Source organism: Anguilla rostrata, chromosome 7 (assembly GCF_018555375.3).
Source record: "Anguilla rostrata isolate EN2019 chromosome 7, ASM1855537v3, whole genome shotgun sequence".
Classification (NCBI taxonomy): Eukaryota; Metazoa; Chordata; class Actinopteri; order Anguilliformes; family Anguillidae; genus Anguilla; species Anguilla rostrata.
The window spans coordinates 42158379-42180467 of NC_057939.1; the positions used below are offsets into that span (position 1 = coordinate 42158379).

At 41.7% G+C, this 22089-nt stretch overlaps 2 protein-coding genes across 10 annotated transcripts in view; one reads left to right on the forward strand and one right to left on the reverse strand.

The window, feature by feature from the left end:
- Positions 1-3517: 3517 nt before the first annotated feature.
- LOC135259723 (neuronal acetylcholine receptor subunit alpha-9-II-like) lies at positions 3518-6379 on the forward strand. The gene is made up of 2 exons (XM_064344376.1): positions 3518-3949; positions 4352-6379. Exons 1-2 carry the CDS (start codon positions 3610-3612, stop codon positions 4921-4923), a joined length of 912 nt encoding a protein of 303 aa, XP_064200446.1. The 5' UTR covers positions 3518-3609; the 3' UTR covers positions 4924-6379.
- A 2087-nt stretch (positions 6380-8466) lies between these two features.
- The window catches only part of LOC135259724 (RNA-binding protein 47-like), a 39497-nt gene continuing 25874 nt past the window's right edge, over positions 8467-22089 (reverse strand). For 4 of the 9 annotated variants that reach the window (XM_064344382.1, XM_064344377.1, XM_064344383.1 and 1 more), the window contains exons 2-5: positions 16074-17257; positions 14922-15134; positions 13546-13736; positions 8467-12934 (exon numbers count right to left, since the gene is read on the reverse strand). In XM_064344382.1, coding sequence (XP_064200452.1) covers positions 12665-12934; positions 13546-13736; positions 14922-15134; positions 16074-17226 — 1827 coding nt within the window. In that variant the 5' untranslated portion in view covers positions 17227-17257 and the 3' untranslated portion in view covers positions 8467-12664. Of the gene's footprint in view, positions 12935-13545; positions 13737-14921; positions 15135-16073; positions 17258-20719; positions 21497-22089 lie in introns of those variants that run through there. The other 5 variants (XM_064344384.1, XM_064344378.1, XM_064344379.1 and 2 more) reach the window with 5 other exon arrangements.

Consider the following 22089-nt stretch of genomic DNA (forward strand, 5'->3'; position numbering starts at 1 on the left):
TGTGAGCTTTGGAATGTATTCATTTTTGTATATATCATTCTGTTAATGTACAGAAAAAGACCACAGGGCATTGGTACTGTAAGCCCGTGCAGTACTCATCTGTATGTGTGCAGTCTGTTGTGGACCACCTCTGGCTGAATGTGCCATTCTGTCCCAATATAGACACTAGTGTGTATGTTGGTACGGAGAGCTGTCTAAGTCACTCTGGATAAGAACATGTGCTGAATGCCTGTAATGCAATATAATGTCATTTTCCATTGTGTTTGCTCATGATGGTGCCTCCTCCCCCCTCCCTCACACAAACCCTCAGCGGGTCGCTCAGCTCAGGGCGAGTACGCCCGGAAGCTTCTGAACGACCTGATGGAGAACTACTCCAACGCTCTGCGCCCCGTGGAGGACACAGACAAGGCCCTGAACGTCACCCTGCAGATCACCCTGTCCCAGATCAAAGACATGGTGAGTCCGGCACAAGGGCAGATGGTGGAGGGGGTATACAGACGTAGATTGGGGTAGACATAATAATAATAATAATAATAATAATAATATATTATTATTATTATTATTATTGTTGTTGTTGTTGTTGTTGTTGTTGTTGTTATTATTATTATTATTTATATAGCACTTACCAAAAGCAAAATTACAAAGTGCTTCATAAAAACATAAGAGAAGACGAAAACAGAGATAAAATCAACAAAAAAAGACTTGATGTGTATAAAATAAAAAATAAAAAATGTGCATCATCAAGCACTAAAACTAAACTATATGCAACTACAATTAAATGGGACCCTGTGTGGCCTATGGTCTATGGATGCAATGATTTCCCAAGACCAACCTGTGGGTGACTTTGGAAGCCAAAACTGGGGAGCTGAGCTGCCTAACCAGAGTTCATAAGCCATTGCAGAGTTTTGCTGAGAATTTCAGTGAGTAGCCTAACCAGAGTTCATAAGCCATTGCAGAGTTTTGCTGAGAATTTCAGTGAGTAGCCTAACCAGAGTTCATAAGCCATTGCAGAGTTTTGTTATTAATGTTAGTTATTAAACACCAAAAAGTTACAGCCTGGCCTCAGTGCTGAGTAGGCTATGGATGTGGCAGGTTTGGACCAGCATGCTTTCCTTCATGTCAATATCGTGTTGCTGCCACCCAGATCTGAGGAACTTTGAATTGGCTTAAAACTGTACACATTATCGATAGACTTGTCTGGGTTTTATCTTAGATCTTTGCCTCAGTAGGTGAGAAATGTGAGATTAAGGATAACGTTTAATGCAGTTGGTGAAGTTCATGCCAAACAGGAGCAGTCACAAGGGATTTCTGGTTTCATTTCTATGATTGTCTTTGAATAAAATATAAGAGTAGCTATAAATGTATTCCTTATACTTACTCACAATATATGTCCCACCTACCTCCACACACACTCACACACAGACACAGACACATGCACACACACCTGCATCAGTATCGCTCAGTAGAAATACCACTCGTCTTACTCTAACAACTTAAACACTTAGCTCAATCAGTTGGGTGGTATCACGGTTACAGAGATGGAATACTTAGAAAGGTAGATTCCGGCGGGTTGTGTCCTGTTACCATGGAGAAGCACTCTTCTTTGTCCCTGTGGTAAAACTCTGCCTTGTGTTGGCCAATGATATGCCCCTGCGTCTGGATTGTACTTGATATTGACTGCCAAGTCTTGATTTCAGCCAGTCTGACAGTCTGGAAGAGGTACAGTATCCAATCAGTGATGCAATTTCCTGTTTGTGAGTCATCCTTGCCAACGCTTCATGTGTCCAGTCAGGAGGGCATCATCTTTGTGTAACTTGCATAACTTTCATTTAATAAATGTCTAATGACTTGCTGTATACATTTGTTTATCCTAAGAAATATATTTTTGATATTCATAATTATATTAAGCAAGTTTAAGTTTGGTATGATTAGACTGTCCTCAAATGGGGATGATGTTTTCACTATTTGTACAAAAATTAGACATGCCATTCTATATGTACAGCAAAGCCACACATTTTATTTAAATGCAAATAACATTTTTTTGGTTCCCATAACATGTCCAAAGAGTTAAGGTTGGCTAAATGGTCTCAAATTTGTTTATTAGCTGGTGCTTGAATGCTATTTTTAAACCACAAGCAACATAAAATTGCAGAAAATAATAATTACAAATGGTCCCTCATGTTTATTTTGTTGGTCCAAGTCTGCAGTGTTCAGTTAATTTGGCTATATTGTATATACTTTTAATAGTTAAAATGTTTGGACATTATATGTTTTTCACATGAATGATACAGAAATTAGTGCCATTCCTAGACCCAATTTTCAACAATAAGTATGCTGTTTGTTTTTACATTGGTAACATCTTTGTTATAACTAGTTTTAGGTGGATTACTTGTTAAATATATCACGGTACTTGTTTCAAATTACATGACAAAAATGTACTTGGTAGCATATTCTGTTAAACCATTCTAAACGTGCAGTCTAATGTAATATTTTTGATACTTTTGGATTACTTGCAGTTTCATTTGTCAAGAAGGCCTATGTTCTGGAAAAATGTGTTAGAAAAATACATTAACTTTATGCTTCTGACAACGCTGTGGTTTCTTTTTTTTCTTTGAATTTGTAGCCACAATAGATACACTCACATCCTGCTTATACTCTTATGAAGGTATATACATGCGGTCTGTGTGTGACTGGATGTGTGTAGTGCTTGTGTGTGTACATGTAGTGTGTGTGTGTGTGTGTGCGCGCGCTTGTGTGTTCCTGGAACTAGTTCCCATCTTTACGTTTTTCTGCTTTCAGAAAAGGAGATTATCAAGGAGTGTGATCTTGCTAATTCTAGAGGAAAATATGTGCAGAACTGGCTACGATGAATTTTATTGCTGTACTTATAAAAATCCACATTTTAGTACCATGAAATATAAATGAGCTGTAATATAGTGAACACTAAGATGGGTTGATGTCCATAAATGCCAATGTTGTATTCGTATGTACAGGACGAGAGAAACCAGGTGCTGATTGCATATCTGTGGATCAGACAGACGTGGCACGATACCTATCTGAAGTGGGACAGGGAAGCCTATGACGGACTGGAGGTCATCCGCATCCCCAGCAACCTGGTCTGGAGACCCGACATCGTCCTCTATAACAAGTACGCCAAAAACAGTTCTGGTTAGTGAACTCAATGACTCACTATTAGCGTATGGCAACCAAGGATTCTCCTCCTTTATATTGTATTTATGAAAAATAAAAAGCTCGTAAACATTAAACATTCAAAAAGAATTTTCTCAAAAAAATTAAATTAAATTAAAAAACAGAAACTAGCTCCTTAACCCACTTTCATAAAAGGCTTTGTGTTAGTATAGATCATAATGTATGAGTCACCTCCCTCCCCCCCCCCCGCCCCCGCTTTCTCCCAGAGCGGACGATGACTTCTCTGGGCCGGTAGACACCAACGTGGTCCTGCGCTACACTGGTGAGATCACCTGGGACTCCCCCGCCATCACCAAGAGCTCCTGCGTGGTAGACGTGTCCTACTTCCCCTTCGACAACCAGCAGTGCAACCTCACCTTCGGCTCCTGGACCTACAATGGCAACCAGGTGGACATCACCATGGGGATGAGCAGCGGGGACCTGTCGGACTTCGTGGAGAACGTGGAGTGGGAGTGCCACGGCATGCCGGCCACCAAGAACGTCATCATGTACGGCTGCTGCTCGGACCCGTACCCGGACATCACCTACACCGTGCTGCTCAAACGCCGCTCCTCCTTCTACATCTTCAACCTGCTCATCCCGTGCGTGATGATCTCCTTCCTGGCCCCGCTGGGCTTCTACCTGCCGGCCGACTCCGGGGAGAAGGTGTCCCTGGGCGTGACGGTGCTGCTGGCCCTCACCGTCTTCCAGCTCATGGTGGCTGAGAGCATGCCGCCCTCTGAGAGTGTGCCTCTCATAGGTGAGCGAGCATGGGGGGTTGCTGCTCGAATCCTGCGGGTCCATCCTCACATGACCCCTCTTCTTCTTCTTCTTCTTCTTCTAATAATAATATTGATGATGATGATAATGACAATGATGATGATGATGTTGTTGATGATGATGACGATTCTTCATCTTCATCTTCTTCTTCTAATAATAATAATTATAACAATGATGACGATGATGATGATTCTTCTTCATCTTTTTCTAATAATAATAATAATCATCATCATCATCTTCTTCTTCTACTTCTTCTTCTATTTCTTCTTCTTATTATTATTATTATTATTATTATTAATAATAAAATTCTTGTCATTGCTGGGTTTTGTTAACGTTGTTGCAGTAATCATAATTCATGATTTGTCTATTCTGGTCCTCATAGGGAAGTACTACATAGCCACAATGACCATGATCACAGCCTCCACCGCCCTGACCATCTTCATCATGAACATCCACTTCTGCGGCGCCGAGGCCAAGCCCGTCCCTCAGTGGGCCAAAGTGCTCATCATCGACTACATGTCCAAGATCTTCTTTGTGTACGAGGTGGGCGAGAACTGCACCTCGGCCCAGACCGAGCGCAGCCCGCTCCACGCCGACGAGCCCCACACCAACGGGGACGTGAAGAAGCACCGTCGCCCCGACGACGGGCACCGGCCCCGTCACCACGGCAACGGCGAGACGCTGCCCCGCGGGCTCTCCCAGGACCGCGAGAAGAAGGACGAGGGCTGCTGCGGCGAGAAGGCGGCGGCGGCGTACGCGTGCTCCTGCGGCCACCACGACAAGCTCCTGAGGAACGTGGAGTACATCGCCACCTGCTTCCGCGAGCAGAGGGCCACCTGCGCCAAGGGCGCCGAGTGGAAGAAGGTGGCCAAGGTCATGGACCGCTTCTTCATGTGGATCTTCTTCATCATGGTCTTCCTCATGAGCGTACTGGTCATTGGCAAAGCCCCCTGACACTCAATGCCTGATAATTTCCTTTGGTTTATTTATTTTTATTTTTTTTAAACATGTTCTGTCAGCCCTTACTTGTTGGCTAAAAAAATCAACTTCAAATATGTGGATGAATATTTTTTTTTCCTGGCTTAAATGATTAAAATTGGCTGTGTTATGGAACATGAATTTACTTTGATCTCAATAATATCAACGCTAGCAGTGTTTGTAAAACTGTGGTCGTTCAGTTACATTGAAGAGTCAGTTGTCTGCCCTCCGTCTTATACAGTATATGTACGTGACAATATTAATAATCAGAAAACATTTAAGTTTAAGTTTAAGTCCTGTGACTTTACTGTATACCAGTTTTAAATTATTTATCTCCAGTTTTTGTTTTGTTGTTTACTGCTCAACATAGTTATTTTGCTTGTTAGTAAACAGCCTTTAACAGACTGTGCTGTTCGTTACAGTTCTTAGTGATTATATGCAAGCTGGTAAACCGATCTTTAATTTCCTATCACCGATGCTGCTGGAGCGTTGTCCATGGAGGAGAACACAGCCATGCTGTATCTGGTTGACCTGCTGGAAACCAGATGCTAATGCTGAACCACAATGGCTCCTCCCAGGGTTCAGCGCTCAGAATATTTTCTGTTCCGAAACAATGTGGTTAATTGTTAATGACCAGCTTTGCTTTCAAACGTGGTGCAAGATGTAAGACAATCCACACACACTGCGAATGCGCATCAATAATGTATTTCAATGCATTTGGCCTTATGGTGCATGACAAAGGCAGAGAAACCGTCATCTCGGAGGGGCGGGGCTTTTAAACTCAGAAAACGAAAGGCCCTGATATGGGCTGTACTCTAAAAGAAAAAAGAAAAAAGTTGGCCATTGTGGAACTTAAAAGCGTGATTGAGAAACCAATATACATTAATAAAATATCCAGTGCCACTTGAACTCTAACAGTGATAATTCAACTCTTAACAGATAGCATTTGGTCCCACTCTGCAATGTGAGACTAAATGTTATCCGTTAAGAGTTGAATTATCACTGTTAGAGTTAAATTAACACTGGACACTATGTATGCTGCGCACTTTGATTGGCACAAGTTGAATGAGCAAGCCCAATTTTTAGGGGAAGACAGACAGGGTTTTCAGGAATCCTTGTAATTCACATTATCAAGTAGTCTACCCACCTCATTCCCATTTGTTATAGTTGCAGTTAGCAGATTACCTCTGTGTACTTCAACTCCCCAGAGACGCTGTTCTTATAGATGGTTATAGAAGGTCTTATGGACTCACTGCCCTGAAAGGGTTATGCTCTACATCGCTTTATCCAGTCTGCTTCAGGAAATATCCCACCTCGTAAATGGAAGATGTACAGAATACAGAGGGCATAATGGACATCTGCTAACACAATCAATAATGTAACATCAACGCTTAACTCTTTTCTGAGGTGACTGAGCCAAAACAAAAGGACTGAATAAAAGACAATCGTTCTCATTTTCTGTGTAGTTATTTCGTATGTGTTTTTCTAATTACTCGCAGAAGACAGTGAAGGTCTGTGTTCAGTGTTCAGCGAAGGCATGTGGTCATTCATTCCCAGTAAATATCATTGCTGTTCAGCTCTTTGGGTGGTTTGACATGTGCTCGCAGTAATCGACTGCGCCTCCAGTTGCACTCGGCGTACATATACAAGGGCTAATGTGAAACCTGAGCGAATCAGAAGCATCTGATTGCCTACACTCTCCCAAGGAGAGGATTTGCAAACGCATTTTTAGCAGGCAGGGCACAGAGCAGCCTGGATTAAGCAGTAGTACGCGGTGAGTTACAGCTGAAAATAGCAGTTTGACAGCTAAACTCTCTGCTCTAATTTCCCCAGCGCGTTGCTGTATTTCTTTAAAACGCGCTATGGATTATTAACACTCTCTACATGCGACAAATAAAAAGGAACAACAACATTTAAAACTGCACACTCTTCAACAAGCACTGACTGCGTATGTTCCATGTTTTAACTTTGCCCAGATTAATGTATTTTTGGGGGGTTTTGAAGACTTTTAAAAATCTATGTGCTTTCAGTGAACATGATCTTATTAGCCCTCATGTGCAGAAAAATCTGGAATTCTCTAGTGTTTGTTCTCTAGAGATCATCTCCTATTTGTGTTTCTGTTTCCCAGAATAAAACTATGTAAGTATATAAGTATATTCTCTGTAATTTTAGGATTAAAGAATGCATTAGATTAATATTTTAGTTGGAATATATATACAAAATACAGTTATAGTTACCTATCTTCTCATAATGGAAACAATAAAATCATCCTTCAATTGCAGAATATGGTAAATAGCAATGAGTGTAAACAAGATGTTCCAGTGTTTCTATGTACTTTTCCTGTATCTGAAATAATAAGACAAAATGTGTTTTAAAAGAGATTGTTTTTTATTTTATTATCATTCAGAATTGCATAATTTGCATAATACAAACATTTTATCCCCAAATGCTTACAATTACAAAATATGATATTAAGCTGTCCAAATATCAGCTTCTTCAGAACTGAAACTTATCTTTACCATACTGATCAGAATAAGAGTTAAGAATAAGAATTTTTTTAACAAAGACGTAATATGATTGTTATTACCATGAATAATAACCTTCTTATTACTAGATTTAGCCAGTATTATGACATGAGAAACGTGCATGAATAACTGGACTAATACTATTTGGTTCAGGCTGGGTCGAATGAGGACTTGTAGCATCCTTTAGCACCTTCAACTTGGGTTGGGTTTAGGTGTGTCAAGTTGTCAAGCCAAGGTAAGGTTTCGCTTAATTTGCAGGTCAAATCAATACTCTCAGGGAGAAAGAACAGAAATACATTGTGAACTCTGTCATATGACTGCAGTGCCATCTAATGGTATCCTTAGAAGGTGCATTCAATAATGTGTTTCGGTCTCTGCACATAAATCTCGCTGCCAGTGTTGTGCGAGCTCTGGTAAAGCTTTTGGAATTATTTTCCCTGTCATGGCCCTTGCAGGTCATGACAGGGCAGACCACACTAACCTGGACTTTCCTAAGTAAAGTCACAAAAATGTGTGTTTCTCAATAAATACTGTGTGCTTACATTAGTTTATATAAGGTTTCAGGTGCTTAGCTAGCACAAATATTGCTAACAAGCAACGTTCTAGAAACCACACTAGTTTCTTGCTAGCCACGATGTTAAAACCACACATGGTGCAATTTGGATGTATCACAATGTTCTATTGTTTGTGTTTAGTGAATACGTTCGGTCGGTTCTCCTTCAGATGTTTCATCAAACCTTTGAAACAACCATGATGAATAAGGCATACGTAGCGCAGTCCGCAAGTATATGGACGGTGATAATTGTATCATTTTGTTGTTTTGGCTCTGTACTCCAGGGCATCAAATTTGGAATGGAACAATGAACATGTGTATTTCTAAAGACAATGTTGGTGTAATCTCTTTAACAATAATATACTGGTTAAATCAGTTAAATACAAATTGGCACAAGAGTAATGTTTTCAGTTATGTAAAAAATTAAAAACGAAACCAGTCTCCTTTTAAAAATGCTTTATTAACTACTTACAACTACAAAGGCAAATAGTCCTGAATACATTTTTTAAAAACATCACAAAAATAGAAAACAGATAAAAGGCCTAAGAAGATGCAGAAGATAAAGTACATTTTGGCAAAAAAGCACACTAAAACATAGTCTAAAATATTTCATAAACTTTCAAAGCATTGTTCGTTTAAGTAGCTAGAAACCTTTTCAAGTTAAGGGTACTACTTATGTAGTGTTAGTGAAATGATCACAGGAGAAGAATGGTTTCTTCATAGGAGGCTTGTCAATTCCCTAAATCGCAATTCAGTTGAAACTGAGTAGCAAATGAAATTACTTGCTCTCTGAAATGAATTAGGGAACACCTCCTCCTCCGCTTTGTACAACAAATAAGCACAACATATAATATGAACTCTTTTATCACAAATGTTCTCATATCATTGGACACTTTGGCAAACAGTTGTGGTTGAGGTTATGCTCCATAACAAGAGAGAAATAAAGTAAAAGGATATGTTTTTTTCCAAATATATTATACTATATTTTCTCAGTATTTGCTTAGCTTCATATACAACACACTCTCACTGCATATATTAAATATGTCCCGACTCCTGTTGTCATAAAGAGCGTTAATAAAGAACATTTTATAGGTTATAAACATTTCTAAACACCACAAGAACAGCCTTTAAACAGGCTGTGAACACTGCACGGGCATCAAAGTTCCTGTTCCAGCAAGGTAATACCACATTTTTTTTAAAAACACATTGAAATACAATGGAACAAGACGCAAGTCCATGCAGCAAAGCAATGCCAGCATTAAATTATTTTCTTCCGCACAACTTCTATGGGTAGCATTGCTGTGTGCCCGTCCTCTCTTTTGGCCAACATAGACCACAGACTGTGACATGGGACAGGTACACATGGACAGTGACATTACTTGTGTCAGACTAAATATTATAGTTATATGAACACTCTCGAAATAATGAAAAGGAAGGACCAAACATTTAAAGCAACATTTAAGCGCGTACACCAATACACAATGGGTACAGCACATTCCAGTTACAAACAGTGAAGTAAATAAGAGAAAGAACCCTCAAAATAGTAAAAAAAAAAAAACCCTAAATACAAACCATTTCTTGTGAAAATGTTAACACACCCAAGTAAATAATATTGTTTTTATCAAGACAACAACGGAAAAACCCAGCTGGAAAATAGACAACCTATAGAAATATTTTCTTCAAAGACACCAGAACCACCCCTGTATTGCATATTTGTTTGGCTTCACTTTAAATACACAAGTTACTTCATCAAAATGCATGTATTGTACCTAGAAGTGGTCTCACATATACAACAGGAAATGCTTTTTGAGTACTGTGAAAGAGCAGACATTCACTTATACTTGGTGATAGTCAAGTAAGAGTGCTCTGACCTCTCTTGTTCTCAGATGAGCAGCTTGGACCTGTGGGAATGCACAGTTCACAGAGTACATTCTCAGGATTTTATCTATTATACGTGTCGCACGGTACAAAACGCAATGTCCTTCATACAGACACAAAGTACAGAAAAGTGCTTGTAAAATTACATTGGGGAATGTTTCTAATTATTTTCTCATGTGGACCCAAATGATACAAATAAGCATGATTCAGGCTTCATCTCAATCTTTTTTTCCCCACTCCTTGCAAAATGTCAAGTCTCTTTCTTTCAAATATGCAATTTATCTCCCGTGCTGATGACAGTTAAATCCAAAACAAAATAAAAGATAAATGCAATGTAATATCAGCCCACGTGCAGTGCTTCAGACTGTACAGAACAGAGGATAAGAGGAGTGATTATTTGTTAAGAAGATATAGTATTTTGCAATCCAAAATTGCAAATCTAGACATCCCCAAATCTATGATATCCTAAAGGTGAAACTACGTCCTAATTTGATATTATTATATTTTAATGACCCCGACATTTTTCAAAGTTATATTTGTTTAGATGTTTAGATATTTTATTGTTTGTGTCCTGAATTCAGAACGCCTCTCTTAAAAATACCTATACAATGGGTGTGGCTACCCCGTGATGTGAATCATACCACTTTACACAGATATTTTCAGGATGGGAGATGGAAAGCTAGAACGCTATACAGTAATGTTACAATTTATGCCTTTCTCACATATTATAACTGAACAGAATAAAACTGTACTTTAGTGTGAAGTTCCCGTTTAAATATAGTGGGAAGCCCAGCATAGTGGCTATAGAAGCTACAAAATTATTTTGAAAATCACATGTAGAATAAGTCACATAAGAGAAACACGCTGAAACTTAAATATGCCATATTTTGATGGAAAAACTCACTTGGCTATCGAGTAAGACAGAAGCTAGCCATGCTCACACCCTTACGTGTCGCTTCCTCTTTGTTACACATGTACGCCATAGTGCTCTAAGAGGTCAAGTAAAATAGGTCTACAGGAGTTCCAGTTCTGTACGCAGCTTAAACAATGTCTGTCTCATTCTATCTCTGCCTGTTCTCCATCAGCTTGCCTCCCTGTACAATACATACCGTGGCTAAAGCTCACTGTGCTTATTTTGGGGTCTGAATTTAGAGTAGGGATGTTGAACACAATGAATAAACAGTGCATCAGAAGTTAAATTCAGATGGTGTACATTGCTGTAACAAACATAATAAATGAGGGAGTGTGAGGGGTTATGGAAAATTAATAGAATATCTGCTATTTTCAATTCATCCCGGGTTGTATATAATGGCATCATACAGCATGTTACTGGCAGCTGAAAAATGAACCACATTCATGCTAGATGTTGCATTATGATTGGTGGTGCTGATTTAAATTGCTAAAATGATTGAAGTGAGAGAAATGCCAAGAGAAATAGGTATATTCTATGCAGAAGGGTTTTTTTAAAAGTTCTCATTTCAGTTACAGTGAAGTCAATGGAGACATAACACCCTCTGGTAGTGTTCCCAGAATGGTGTAGGCAACCAACTGACATAATTCTGTGTCCTTCATATTTCAGGGTTTGTCAGTTGTCAGAAGTAGCTGTAAACAGTATGCAGGCACAGAATAATTTAGAAAATTCACACACACTACCATGTATTACTGTTTTAGCAACTGGCTTGTATGAGCAGACTGAGCACTGGAATGTATTTAAAAGGCAAAGAATCACAGAGAGCTTAATGGGAGGAGCATGAGTTTGTGAAGTGTGTTTGACAAGTTATGAACTCCATGTCCCATCAGTCTCTAGTGCACTGCTTTTTTAATGGACACCCGATAATGCTGAAAGGGATCTTAGGTGAGATTCTACAAAAATGTAAGCAACTGTTTGGAGAGTCCTGAAACTGATATTGCATACTCTACCTACACCAAACTTTTGACCAGTGAGAATGAGCCCTATCAAGGATTCCTGAAAGATTCCTGACCTCACAGACAAGTTTGTTATATCAGTCGGCCAAAACACAAGTCTTTGGTAAATGAAAAATGCAGAATCAAGTCTTTCAAAAGAAAGTCTGATACCCAAGACATTTCGACATGGTTGAAAATATTCAAATAACAACTGCGCTCTAAGATGGTGCCTGTAGTACCTGTGTCGGTTCTTTTGTATTATCAGTGTGACTTAAATGTCACAGTGTGTGGCTGTCTTTTGTATGTGCAGTCATTGTATGTTTTTAGAGACAATGTTCTGTGAAAAGAGGCTCAGCCTAATCCTGGAGTGCACCACTTATATAAAAACTTCATACTGTACCACATCATTTTATAAAGATAAACCACCTCAACAGGAATAACATTCACAACATCATAACCAAAGCAATAAAAACAGAAATAATAATAATAATAACAATAATAATAATACATGAATAATGATAAACATCCTCTTTCGAAACTTTAGACAGTGTATGGACGGAAGATGCAAGCGTCTAAAAAAACCCCCATTAAATTGTCTATAAAACTCTAGAAAGATGTTAACTCCTGTTAACAAACACAGTATTTCTGAAAAAGTTTTGTTTTGTTGTTGAAAAAGTCAAATTTTTTACTTTACTAAAATAACTTCTGTTAAAAACTTCTGAGCTTTGGACACAAACCAGCAAACTTCAGAACGTTAAAAAGAGATATTGCGCTTTGTAAGTACTTCAGTGTTTCTTCAGTTTCCTTCTTGTCCCTGTAGGGGGCGTCAGAGAGCGCGGCCCGGCCACAGGCTCCTTCAGTAGGTCTGATAGATGTCATGAATGGGCACCTGGAAGGCAGCGGCGGCGGGGAAGGCCTGAGGCATGTAGCCGGCGTAGGCTCCGTACGCGGCCGCCGCCACGGCCGCGTTCTTCTGCAGGGCCGCCAGGGTGGCGGTGGTCGGCGCGGCGATGGGCACGGCGTAGCTGGCCCCGTAGCCGGCCCCGTAGAGGCCGGCCGCCGCCGCCGCCGTCGGGATGCGCTGGACGTTGTGGGCCATGGCGTACACCGGGGTGATGGGTCGGCCCTGTAAGGAGGGGGTACGGAGGAAGAGGAGCCAAGGGTGAGATGGCTGGAAAGAGCCAAATCATTGAATGGGTCAAAATCCATTGAACTCTTAGAAGTATGATCCTTGAATCTAATTTAGTGGACCCAACCAATGGACTGCACTGTGAAAAATAGTCACATTGAAAGTTTTCCTCTACATGCCAAGCATTTATGAAGCGAGCAGTGGGCAGCAGTGTAGTATAATGGGTAAAAAACTGGTCTTGTAAACTAAAAGGTCACAGGTTTGATACTTGGGTGGGACACTGTTGTAGTACCCTTGAGCAAGGTACTAAACCTGCATTGCTTCAGTATACATCCAGCTGTATAGACGGATGCAATGTAAAAAAAGTTGTGTAAGTCGCTCTGGATAAGAGCGTCTGCTAAACGTCTGAAATGTAATGTAATGTAATGAGGAAACCCTGTAAAGACCATTGTGGCGGGAATGGAAAATTTTCCCTGGCGTTTGTATTGAAATGCTGACTGACATTTTTCTTTCCAGAAAAAAGATGACATGAGTCTGTATATATGTGCAATGCAAGGCCACTGAGATGGTGAGAGTGAAGATGTCAATGCAATGGGACCATGGAGCACCTGGAATGGGGGTGGGGTGGAGACGGCGGGAAGGACGGCGGCAGTGGCGGCGGCGGCCGTGGAGTGGTCGTGCTGCATGGCCAGGGGGTTGATCAGGTGCTCGACCGCGTGCATCTTCCCCTCCTCCAATAGTTTAGCAGCGGGGCCACTGGAGAACATGGGGTACTGACCGCCCAGAGTTGGGAGGGTCACTGCACAGAGACACAGGCCGCGTGAGTCAAAAAGGGCGAGCCGCAGGTCCACATGCTTCCACCAGGGGGAGCAGTGGCAAAATACAAAAATGCCTGTCAGCTCCTGTGGGTTCATACACTAGGCAGGAAGCAGTGAAATAGCAGGAAGCAGCAATTATTATGCGTTTAATGAATCTTAGAGTGTATAATCTTAATAAATAGGTCACAGAACTGCTCATTCATGAATGGATTTTCCCAGACATAAACTATGCTTAAAGTGACAGCAACTCAAAAAACAGGGACAATCAAAAGTAAGTTCAAAATGCCTTTCAAAATAGAAGTGAACAAGTGCTTTGTGTCGGACATTTTAAACTGGCCAAACTAACTTATCAAATGTGCTTATATACACACAGTCTGTGTTACACGTTGTGTCTTTAGGGCCTGGATCTTTACAACTCTGTGTTGTGCAATTTAAGGTTGTGTGTGCTTTACGTGAAAAATTCTTCTTGGGTCACATGACTAAACATGCCTGCATAATCACTACTTTGAACCGCTTGTTCACAGCAGAGCAGCGCCATTGCAGGAAAGAGGGACAAACACAGAGGGGTTGCTGCTGGTTCCAGACTTGCTCAATGTAATCCCACTCATGAGGGGAAAGTGCCACCAGATAAGAATGTAAGTGGCACACAAAATTAGCCTTGAGTCAGGTTCATTGTTCAATCAAACAAAGGCCCATTGAGTTGCCCAGGTCTTATTATATATGATAAATACAATACTCAGTATAGGTCAAAGAACTGGCACTGAACAGAAGCACTAGATTTGTGCACTGTCACTCAAATGACTGCAGATTTAGGTCACAGTTCATTTGGAGGTCATTTAATTGATTCCGGTTAATGTATAGATGATGTTAATCAAAGGAGCTCCGAAGCTCCTGAATGTTTCGTGATTTCAAGCTGGAAATAATCAGAAATCCCTCTTGTATACTGCTAGTTGAGGAAGCAGAGGAAGAGAGAGAGAGAGAGAGAGAGTGCAAGAGACAGAGAGAGAGAGAAAGAAAGAGCAAGAGAGAGAGAAAGAGAGAGAGAGGAATTTTGAGAAAAAAGTGAACTAGCCGGGCCCCAGGCAGACAGTGGCTCAGTGGGGTGTAGAATGGGGTGAAAGGGGAAACCAGGTTTCAAAGAGGGGGCGTTTTATGATTACTCTCACACTGACTTGCGCCCGGCTTGATGCCCACTGGGTTGACGGCTGCCAGCTCCAGGCTGGGCACCAGCTCGTACGGCTTGTCCTGCTGCTTGGCCTTGCCCTCGTGGTACCTGCTGTATATGCCGCGCCCGGCCGAGTAGCCCCCCAGATAAGACCCTCGCGGGCCCGTGGCCCTGCTCCCTGAGGCTGCGCGGCCCCGCCCTCTTATAGCACCTGCTTGAGAGGACACGGAGAAAGGCTCCTGTTCAGAGAGGGGCACGATGGGACACGGCTAGCTCATATGGAAATAAAATACACTGACCGAGTGCACACAGGCACGTTCCCGGTGGGGGACTGCACTTTTGTGGGTTTATTTCAGGGTAACTTTACCAGAACAGCTCTTCATCAACTGTGGAACTGTGAAGTTCTTTTAAAACGTGCTTGTTTAGTTTCTAAGTTGATGGGTACGGCTGTACTTTTGGTCAACGGTTTTATAGACTAACCATATTCCAACCTCCTGCATTCTTTCCATCTTCTCTGCTTCCTAATTATTGGAGACTCCAAACAGTAATGGTAGTTTCCAATGCTAGTTTCCAAAACTCTGACAGTTTATGAATATTCATGACAATTAATGCCAAAGGATAAAACATCCATTTTGACAGGACTGTCCTTAATTAAATTTATCGTGTATGTACTGCATCTCAGAGATATACAAAGTGACCACAGTCTCCAGATGCGAAAATATTGTTTTATAAATATGAGAAGCAGGTGTTAGAGAGGAACGTCAGAGGCATCAATGCAATTGATAAGTTCACTTGATATATCTTCATTGGAGTAGGATTTTTAAAAAGATTTTTCCTATATATAAAATTGAAAGATTGGAATCCTGGGAGGATGTGGTTTCAATCAAGACCAAAACATTTTGCAAACACGGATTATGCGAAAAGAGGAATGAATTGCTGTATAAAACACTGAAACCTGTTCGATCATCAGCCAGAACATGAAAAATCAACATAATGGTTAAAGATGAGCAAATACTGATAGCATATTTTGAAGGCTATCAGATCAATCAGTTACATTTTATGGCCTTCTGTATTGTGCATGCGACCAAAAATGTAATATGTAAATATGCAATGTCATTCATATTGAGACAAAAAATAAAATCTGAAATCTAACCTTTGATGAAGTATTCTCTGTTGGGCCCTATGAGTGCATTGTAAGGGTACCCATAGTAAGCGAGGGTGTAGGGATCGCACTGGTAAATGTAGTTGGTCTGGGGGGTCTCTGGGGCGGGGGTGGTCCCCTTGGCAGCCTTCTGGTATCGAGTGTACTGCTCCTTGTCGACGGGCTTGGCGAGAGTCACTTCGATGCAGGATCCCTCCACCTCCGTGCCGTTGAGGTTGTCCATGGCGAGGACGGCGTCGCCGCGGTTGGCGAAGTGCACGAAGGCGTAGTCGCGGATCTTCTTGACGCGCTCCACGCACCCGGGGTTGAACTGGCCGAAGACCTGCCGCAGCGTCTCCTCCGACGTCTCGATCATCAGGTTGCGCACGTAGAGGATCTTGACCGTCTCCATCACGTCCTCGTCCACGTCGATCTCGGGCTCCGCCCAGTCCACGGCGATCTGGTGGCCCCACAGCTGGATGCGGCCCGGCATCAGCTTGCGCCGGGCCATGGCCGCCGCCCGGTGGCTCTCGTACTCCACGAAGGCGAAGCCGCGGTTCTTCATCTTGTCGGCGGCGCTGGCGTACACGATGACGTCCAGCACGCCCTCGGTCACCTTGGAGACCTCCTCCAGGATCTCCTCGCGCTTCTTGGTTTTCGGGATGCCCCCGATGAAGAGGCGGCAGTTGTCCACCGAGCAGCAGACGCCCAGGAGCCGCCCCGGGCGGACCTCGTAGTTGTTGAGCTCCCGCACGGCCCGCTTGGCCTCGTGCTTCTGGGTGTACGTGACGAAGGCGTAGCCCCGGTTCTTCCCGTCGAAGTCCATCATCAGGCGCATCTCGTAGATGCGCCCCACCGTCTCGAAGACGGGCACCAGCTCGTCCTCGTAGACGTCCCGCGGGATCTTCCCCACGAAGATCTCGCAGCCCCGCGGGGGGGCGTGGCCATCCCACCCGGGCGGGGGGCCGTACTTTCGCTGGCCGTTCTCCTGGACCATGCCGTAGCCCGTGCGCTCCATCAGGGCTACCAGGGCCGGCTCGTTGGGGGCCCCGGCCACCCCCTCGGGCACGGAGGTGTGGGGTTGCTGGGGGTGGCAGGCGGGCTGGGAGCTGGGGTTGGGTGTGGTCATGGTGGCGGGTTTCGTTGTGGAGTCCTCTGCGGTCATTATGGAAAAACCATCCAATCTGTTAAGGAGCCTGAGGGAGAAGACAGAAGGAAGAAACGGTCAGATCTGGCTTTACACAATATCTCACATGACTGAGTATCCATCTCACATGGTTACATACTGAGAATAACAAGAAATTCAGTATGAGGCATGGATTTGAAATGGCAAAACATTTGAAACATTGGGACACACCCTGTTTCTGCTGTTACATATCGTATGTATACATATTCTGGCTTGTCTTTAACGTGTTAAGGTATACATATTCTGGCATGTCTTTAACCATTGTGTTAATGATGCAATGGTGAATGATGTATCAGTAAATCATTTTGTGTCATATTATCATTAAATCCTTAAAGCCCGATGGCTACGAAGTTAGACGATGACATCTAAAAATGACATTCTCTTTATTTATTGCTCTTATCTGTCATTGATTCAAGGTACAGCGCTAAAACCGGTATACCATTGTAAAGCTTAGACTCTTTGAACTTTGATGCAAAAACTCCATCTTGATAGGCAAACTAGAGATCCAATAACTGTCCGCAACAAGTCAAACAACTGCTAATGCTACAGTGGTGGTATTGATATCACCAAAATTCCCCACTGAGCCATAAGCAATCAACCCACTCTTTGTACACAGGCTAGGTAAACATCAACACATTATTTCCATTGAGCTGAAAGCATTTTCAGGAGCACATGACAACGAGCATTTCTATGTATGTAATTAGAATTTCAAAAGCAAAGTGATTTCAGACTTAGTCAAAAAGAGAGAATGGGTAAATAAACTATATTTGTTTTGTGGGGTTCCAGAGACTACCATCCTTAATAGAATACGCTTCTGGATGTTGAATACGGCTGGGATAAAATACACAATATTCCAATCTGGAGAGGTTTAGCACCATTTAGAGGGGTCGAGGGGACACTTGGGCCCACCTTTTGGGAAAACTTGTGTAAAAGTCACTGCTTTGATCAATACATTCCAAACTTCTATCCTGGTGTTGTACACATCCTGGAGTACGACTGGCAAATAAATCTGGTTTTGTCCAGTATCAGAAGTACATGTAATCACTACAGAATAAAGAAAACAATACAGAACAATTCTGAGATTTCCCTGTTGTTTTTTTTAGAATAAATATGCCCTGTATGTTTACTCTGTAAGTAAGACTCACATATGATCAGGGGGTTTGGTCATTCTGGTACAAATGTGCTCTTTATTAAAAGCTTTGATCCGTGTTTGTACTCTATATAGTTTTGGAGACACTGGGGTGTATTAAGAAAGGTTGGGGGGATTCTTACAAAAAACCCCTAGGTTTTAAGGGGTTAACTACACTAAGTAGCTAGCTAGGTAGTCATCCTTAACAATATGTTGCATCAATGGTAGAGTCATATGTTTTGACCTATAGTTTTTTTTTGTTTTTTTACAGCTTTATAATGTTGAGATCTTGACCCTTGACCTCTTTTTATTGTGGTTAAAAGGGGGCAATAAAACAGCTGAAGATTTGACTTGGATATGGATCACACGTACAGGGTGGAGGGGGTTTAAAGCTAACAGGTCTGAGGGAACATGTGACTTTAACCATGTGACTTGATTCCAACAGCCAGATGCCTAATCCAGACCCTGCCACCGGACCCAAACATGCTGTGAGCAAGCAAATGCCTGACAACATTGCGGAGGCACAAAATGGAGCCCAATCACCTCACAGAGTGGATGTTCGCTTTATTTTTCACTCTTTCTCCTACCTTTACCCAATATTTTCTGTATGAAAACTAGTGTGTCGTACCTAAGCACTATTATTCAAAAATGTATTAAAAATGAAAAATCGTTGTTGCTTTCTGATCAGTTCTGATGACATTGCCCACTTATTTGGTGACATAGACCAAACAATCTCCAGCCACACCGCTTCTTTTTTGTTTAGGTCCCTGTGTAAATTACTATGCTTTTTTGTTTCATGTATTAGCCTTTGTCTTTGTCCATGTACATGATGTCTCTTGAGTTCAAATGCATTTCCACCAACAACAACACTTTGGAGGTGGGGTGCACCAGTGAAACATCATTGAAATCAATAAAGCAAGTGATGAAACTGAGCTGAACAACATTGTCCTGTATGTTCATGGATGCATGCAACCAGTGAGGATAATGCAATAGAAAGCTATGTTTTCTATTAATTTTTTTGCCTCAATCTGATTGTTTTGCTCGTGTCGCATCATGGCATGTTAGGAATGGGTGTAATGCTGCCAGGTTGCTTCACTGCCTGCCAAGGAGCAAGTGGAAAGAGTCAAATTTTCTTTTTCAACCTTCACAAGACTAGAAATAATTTTATGGTTACTTTAAGAGAGAATGAATTCTGTCTGAAGCAAAAAAAAACTGAAGCTTCTGAAAAAGTAATTTGAAACCAAAAACAAAAATATTTGACAACCAATCACACCCACTGAACATTTCAGTTGGGAAAAGACGGTGAAATGCCATCTAGGCTTTCGGGTGATTGCTTGGTGACATTTGGTTAGGTTTTGTCTAGCCGACTAGGACATAGCCACGCTATAACTAGATAAAACCTGAGCTATACTGGGCTTAACCTAGTCTGTCATTGTGAATAACGCCTCTCAATCTAGATTTCCACCTCATCTATATTCCGGCTTTTGCTCACTGGGTTTTTATGTTTCCTGTAACAACACACACAAAATAAAATATCAGTTTTACAAGAAACCAAATGGTCTTTGTCATTATTAGGCTGCAAGGCCACCTGGACTTTGCTCAACTTTAGGCTGAGGTAAGGGTACAGAGTAACTAGGCAACTTTGCCATGCCAACATGGTGCGTGTATGTGCGTGCGTTTGTGTGTGCGTGTGAGACCCGATATCCTCCTCCCTCTATTTCCTCCCACACTGCTAAGCCCCGCTTGTGTCCAAGGATACGAGCTTGTGCATAACTAGCAGTTTTCTCAGTGGACCAATCAGGACTGGAGCGAGAATACTGGGACAATGGTCACAAGGTCAGAACAACCGGACATCTGAATTGGTGGGAGGCAGAGAGATTGCCTTTTTAAAAATATGTTTATAGCCTGTCAAAAACAGCAAAAACATTTGACCACAAAAAGAAAACAAAAGAGTTATATAAAATGAAAAAACAGCACCACATAAACTTGCATAACCAAACAGAAAATAAGAAAAGTAATTTAATAAAAACCTCAAAAAAAACCTCCATTTTAAGCCCTCCAAACATCCTACTGAGGCACATACAAAGCTCATACAAGCAAAGGAAGAATTAGAGAAAGACTGGAAAAGAAGGAACAAAATACTTATTTCTAATACATCAATGGGGGAAAAGCTGTTTTTAAAAAATGTACAATTTACATGTAAAGGGACAGAGAGGGAAACAGAGGAAGAATCAAAGATAACAAATACAAACAAGTCATATGTATTTGAATTAAAAACTTGTTGCCTTGTTGAACGCGCAAATTGACTAAATCAGACATTAGAACACAGAGAGAGACACACACCTGGCACCTGGCTTTCCTGTGCTCAGTCCAAAAAAGTCAAAAGAAGACTCACTTCATTGAGTTTACTTGACTGCATGTGTGGAAAAAGACAAAAGCCCTCAAGTGCTTTCAAGCCCTTAGACTTTGGGTGTGCCAGCGTTCTCAACCGGAAAAGGTGAGAGTCCAAAGTTTTTTCAGCTTGGAACACCACATAGCCTATCTGTGTCACGTCACAACTTCAAGTTGTTTTTGAAGCAGAATCCAACAGATTCAGTGTTGCTGTTGAAGCTCAAATTGTACACCCTGTGACACAAATAGCCACAAGAATGCCAATATTTCTTCCACAGAAATCTCACCCTAATCTGGTGCCCGGTTACACCCCAAAGCCAATCTCTAACAGTGGGGAAGAGCCTCAACGTGATGCCAGTTGCTCTACAAAATGGAGTATAGGCATGGATTCTGAGCTACAGTACTGGCACAGTGCTTTTGACACATTGTTCCTGTTTGAAAAGTAATAAATCTAAAATATTTGAACTACAATGGGGGAGACAAAAAAGCGTAATTCTAGTAGAGCTGGTCTCTGTGGTCACATGTAATACAGGAGCCACAACCCCACACCAGAGAAAGGTAGACACTGAGGGCTGTATGTATTCCAGGGCAGGGAGGAGCGGCCAGGATCTCTTTTTTCTTACAATCACTTCCTTAAAAAAGTATGGGATTGTGTTGGACATCCACATATACTGTTTTAATTCAGAATTACAGAGAATGTTGTTTTTCTTTGTTATCTTTCTTTTAGATAAAAAAAATAAATGTAATAACGATCCATGTGTGCAACCTATCTCTTTCAAATAAAAAGTGATTCCTCTCGCTGTTGTTCGAACCGATGTAAATGTTTCCCGTCCTTCAGAAAATGAACAGCAAAGTGCTTTGAAACACTGTGGAATATGCGTTGACGCCACGGGAAAACATACGGACGTATTGAATGCAATGTTCAGTTTTTTTCCCCCCCTAACGTGTAAAATGGCCACGTCAGCACATTGCACTCAGTTTCAGGAAATCACCTGAGAAGCCCACCCTGCTCGGCGCTGAAGAATTGAAAATTGGTGAAAACAGGTGGCCACTTTGGTTATCTATGGTACTGAACTGCTTTACTGTCCAAGTTATAAAAGATGAATTTGAAAACAATTCTCTGTATACAGGAGAATGTGTATAAGTGCGCAGAGAGTTTCAGGGAATCAGACGCATGCAGACGTGCAGTTCGGCTAGCCCACATAGATTCTCAAGCACCGTACACATTGGAAGAGTTTTTTTCTGGAAGTGAAACTTATTTCCTTCAGTTTAAAAAACAAGACTGGTGTCCTTTGAGAACAGGATGTGAAATTGGGGGGAAG

What these genes read in the sequence shown, in the direction of transcription:
- LOC135259723 (XM_064344376.1), top strand. Translation starts at nt 3,610, where the DNA reads ATGGGGATGAGCAGCGGGGACCTGTCGGACTTCGTGGAGAACGTGGAG. An exon ending in TGAGAGTGTGCCTCTCATAG is followed by an intron (nt 3,950 to 4,351) that starts GTGAGCGAGCAT and finishes TGGTCCTCATAG; the next exon opens with GGAAGTACTACATAGCCACA.